Source organism: Tupaia chinensis, unplaced genomic scaffold (genome assembly GCF_000334495.1).
Source record: "Tupaia chinensis unplaced genomic scaffold, TupChi_1.0 Scaffold000622_1, whole genome shotgun sequence".
Lineage (NCBI taxonomy): Eukaryota > Metazoa > Chordata > Mammalia > Scandentia > Tupaiidae > Tupaia > Tupaia belangeri.
In genome coordinates, this window is record NW_006160142.1 from 458,906 (window position 1) to 461,159 (window position 2,254).

The 2,254-nt window shown below is 38.2% G+C and overlaps 1 protein-coding gene across 3 annotated transcripts in view; it reads right to left on the bottom strand.

Moving 5' to 3' along the window:
* The window catches only part of LHCGR (luteinizing hormone/choriogonadotropin receptor), a 67,872-nt gene that overhangs the window by 32,619 nt on the left and 32,999 nt on the right, over window positions 1-2,254 (bottom strand). For all 3 annotated transcript variants that reach the window (XM_027775964.1, XM_014591815.1, XM_027775965.1), the window contains exon 4: window positions 399-473. In XM_027775964.1, coding sequence (XP_027631765.1) covers window positions 399-473 — 75 coding nt within the window. The remainder of the gene's footprint in view (window positions 1-398; window positions 474-2,254) is intronic.

Consider the following 2,254-nt stretch of genomic DNA (forward strand, 5'->3'; position numbering starts at 1 on the left):
CTGCCATCTACTTTGAAATTCACTGCAAAGGAGTAATGTTCTTCTCAGATGCTTGAGACAGAGAAAATGTTGGGAACTACTGAAACAAATGAGAAAGCACTGATGACTGACAAGATTAAATTTAAATTAAATTTAAATCAGAAGGTTGAGAAAGAACTGTAATAATACTAGGTGTAGGGGTCTTCCAAATGTTCATGGAAAATATGTATAATGAAAAAATGCATGGATTTAAAAAGTTTTGTCACCAAATGAACTTGTACTTGAATTTCATTTTCTATGAACTTTCTAAAGTTCCCTCATATATGGTTAAAAACATTCTTCCCAATATTTTAGTTATTTTAATTTTCATCAGATGAAAATCTTTCCCTTCCAATTCCTTAAAAATAAGAATTCCTCACAGGTATTTTAACCGGGGGAGATTTGTAAATGCTTCAGGCTCAATATATACCAGGTTTTTGGTGTTCTGGATCAGTCTGTAAAAAGAGAGGAGAAAACAGAGAGCAGTTTAATAGATGTGTATTAGAATTAGACCATGGTCATCATAGGTTGCTTGCTGAAAATGACATTAAAAAAAGAGAGATATATATATAGAGAGACTTTTATAAGCATGAGAGGAAGTCCTAAGACTCTAGGGATAGATATGCCATAGTGAGAGCCAGTGGGCTGTTTCCAGGAAGCTCTGTCCTCTACCTTTTGATGGGGCAGGTGTAAGCATCATAACTGGGAGTCTATTTCTGCATACTCCCTTCCTAGCCCCCCACCCAAACCCCCTGCCAGACAGCATCATATATAGGGTTCCTGGTTGAGTAAATGTCCCATTGTGGAGCTTGCACAGTATGGGTGATAGATTTTTCTTTCAGAAGAAATGAGCAGCTTAGCTACTCTCCCTTGTGGCCAAAATGGTCTTTTTCATATTGGACTGGCAGCCACATTGGCAAATTATCCAGATGGGTACCCTGTCTGTGGGATAGCACTAGGAAGAGGCCAGCTTGGATTTTAGGAATTCTGTGTGCTTATTCTACAAATAATTTGCCATGTGATGATGCCCAATCTCCTGACTTTTCTGAGATACTGTTTTTATTTGTAGTATTGGAATCTTGATGTTATGTCCTCTTTTGACCTCACAGGTTAGTCGGTTTTGAGTAATAGAATAGAGAAAGATAATACAAGGCAGGGATCAGCAAAGTACACAAGTGCAGCCACAATACCACATTGAGGTTATTGCTGTTCCCTCTCATTCTCCCAATCATGGTGACTTTTGAAGAAGTAGCCACATTTGCCAAGTCCTGTTTACTTTGGATTTAATAAAAGACCAGTAAACGCCTTTGGCTTTCTTCATCCAGGCAACAATCACTTTCTGAGAAAATGATCATTACCTTGTTTTATAGAGAAAATACAGTGTATTGGTAGGAGCATGGTCTCTTTAGCCAGCTTGATTTTACTAGTTGTATGGATACATTACTTAAAGCTCTTTGTGCCTTGGAGTCCTCATAGGGTATTTTTGAGAAGTAAATATGTGTCTAGTGCTCAGTATGGCCTTAGCTAGTGTTTATTATCATAATATTTTGCTGAAATCAGGAAGTTTAAACTTTGTTAGTTGAATTACATTTGATTAATTTAATTAGTTGGATTGAGACTTGATTAGTTTCCAGTCCCACAACTGAGAAGGAGCAAAATGCAGAGATAACCCAGTTTTTCTGACTCCTAGGTCTAGTGCTTATTCCACCATACTCTAGCTATCCACCGTTGGTGCCTGTTTCTATATTGTAAATAATTTTGATTCTTCAGAGGTGGCTGATGATTTGTAGTATTTTTATAAAAATGGAGTCAAGAAGTCACAAGCCATATAAAGCATTAAGTGAGTGGGATGGAATGACGTTTATCTTTTAAAGATCTTTTGGGGGTCTTAGACCATTCATTCATTCATTTACCAAACATTTATTAAGAACCTATATGCACCAAGCACTGTTCTAGGTATTGGGGATATAGCTGTGAACAAAGCAAAGACAGCCTGCAGGGAGCTAGCATCCTAGTCTCAGGGCCTTCTCTGGGAATCCCTGAACTTTCCCTTAGAGCTCTTTGTTTCCTTCTGTTGATAAATGTTGCTTTGTATCATGGGAAGCTTTGTTTATTTATCATTAGTTGTTCTGGTGGTTTTCAATATAGACTGTGCGGGGCCAGCAGGATCAGGTGGTATGTGGTTAAGGGTGCTGGATTCCCACATGGTCAACTGTGGTTCAAGTCCCAGACCTGG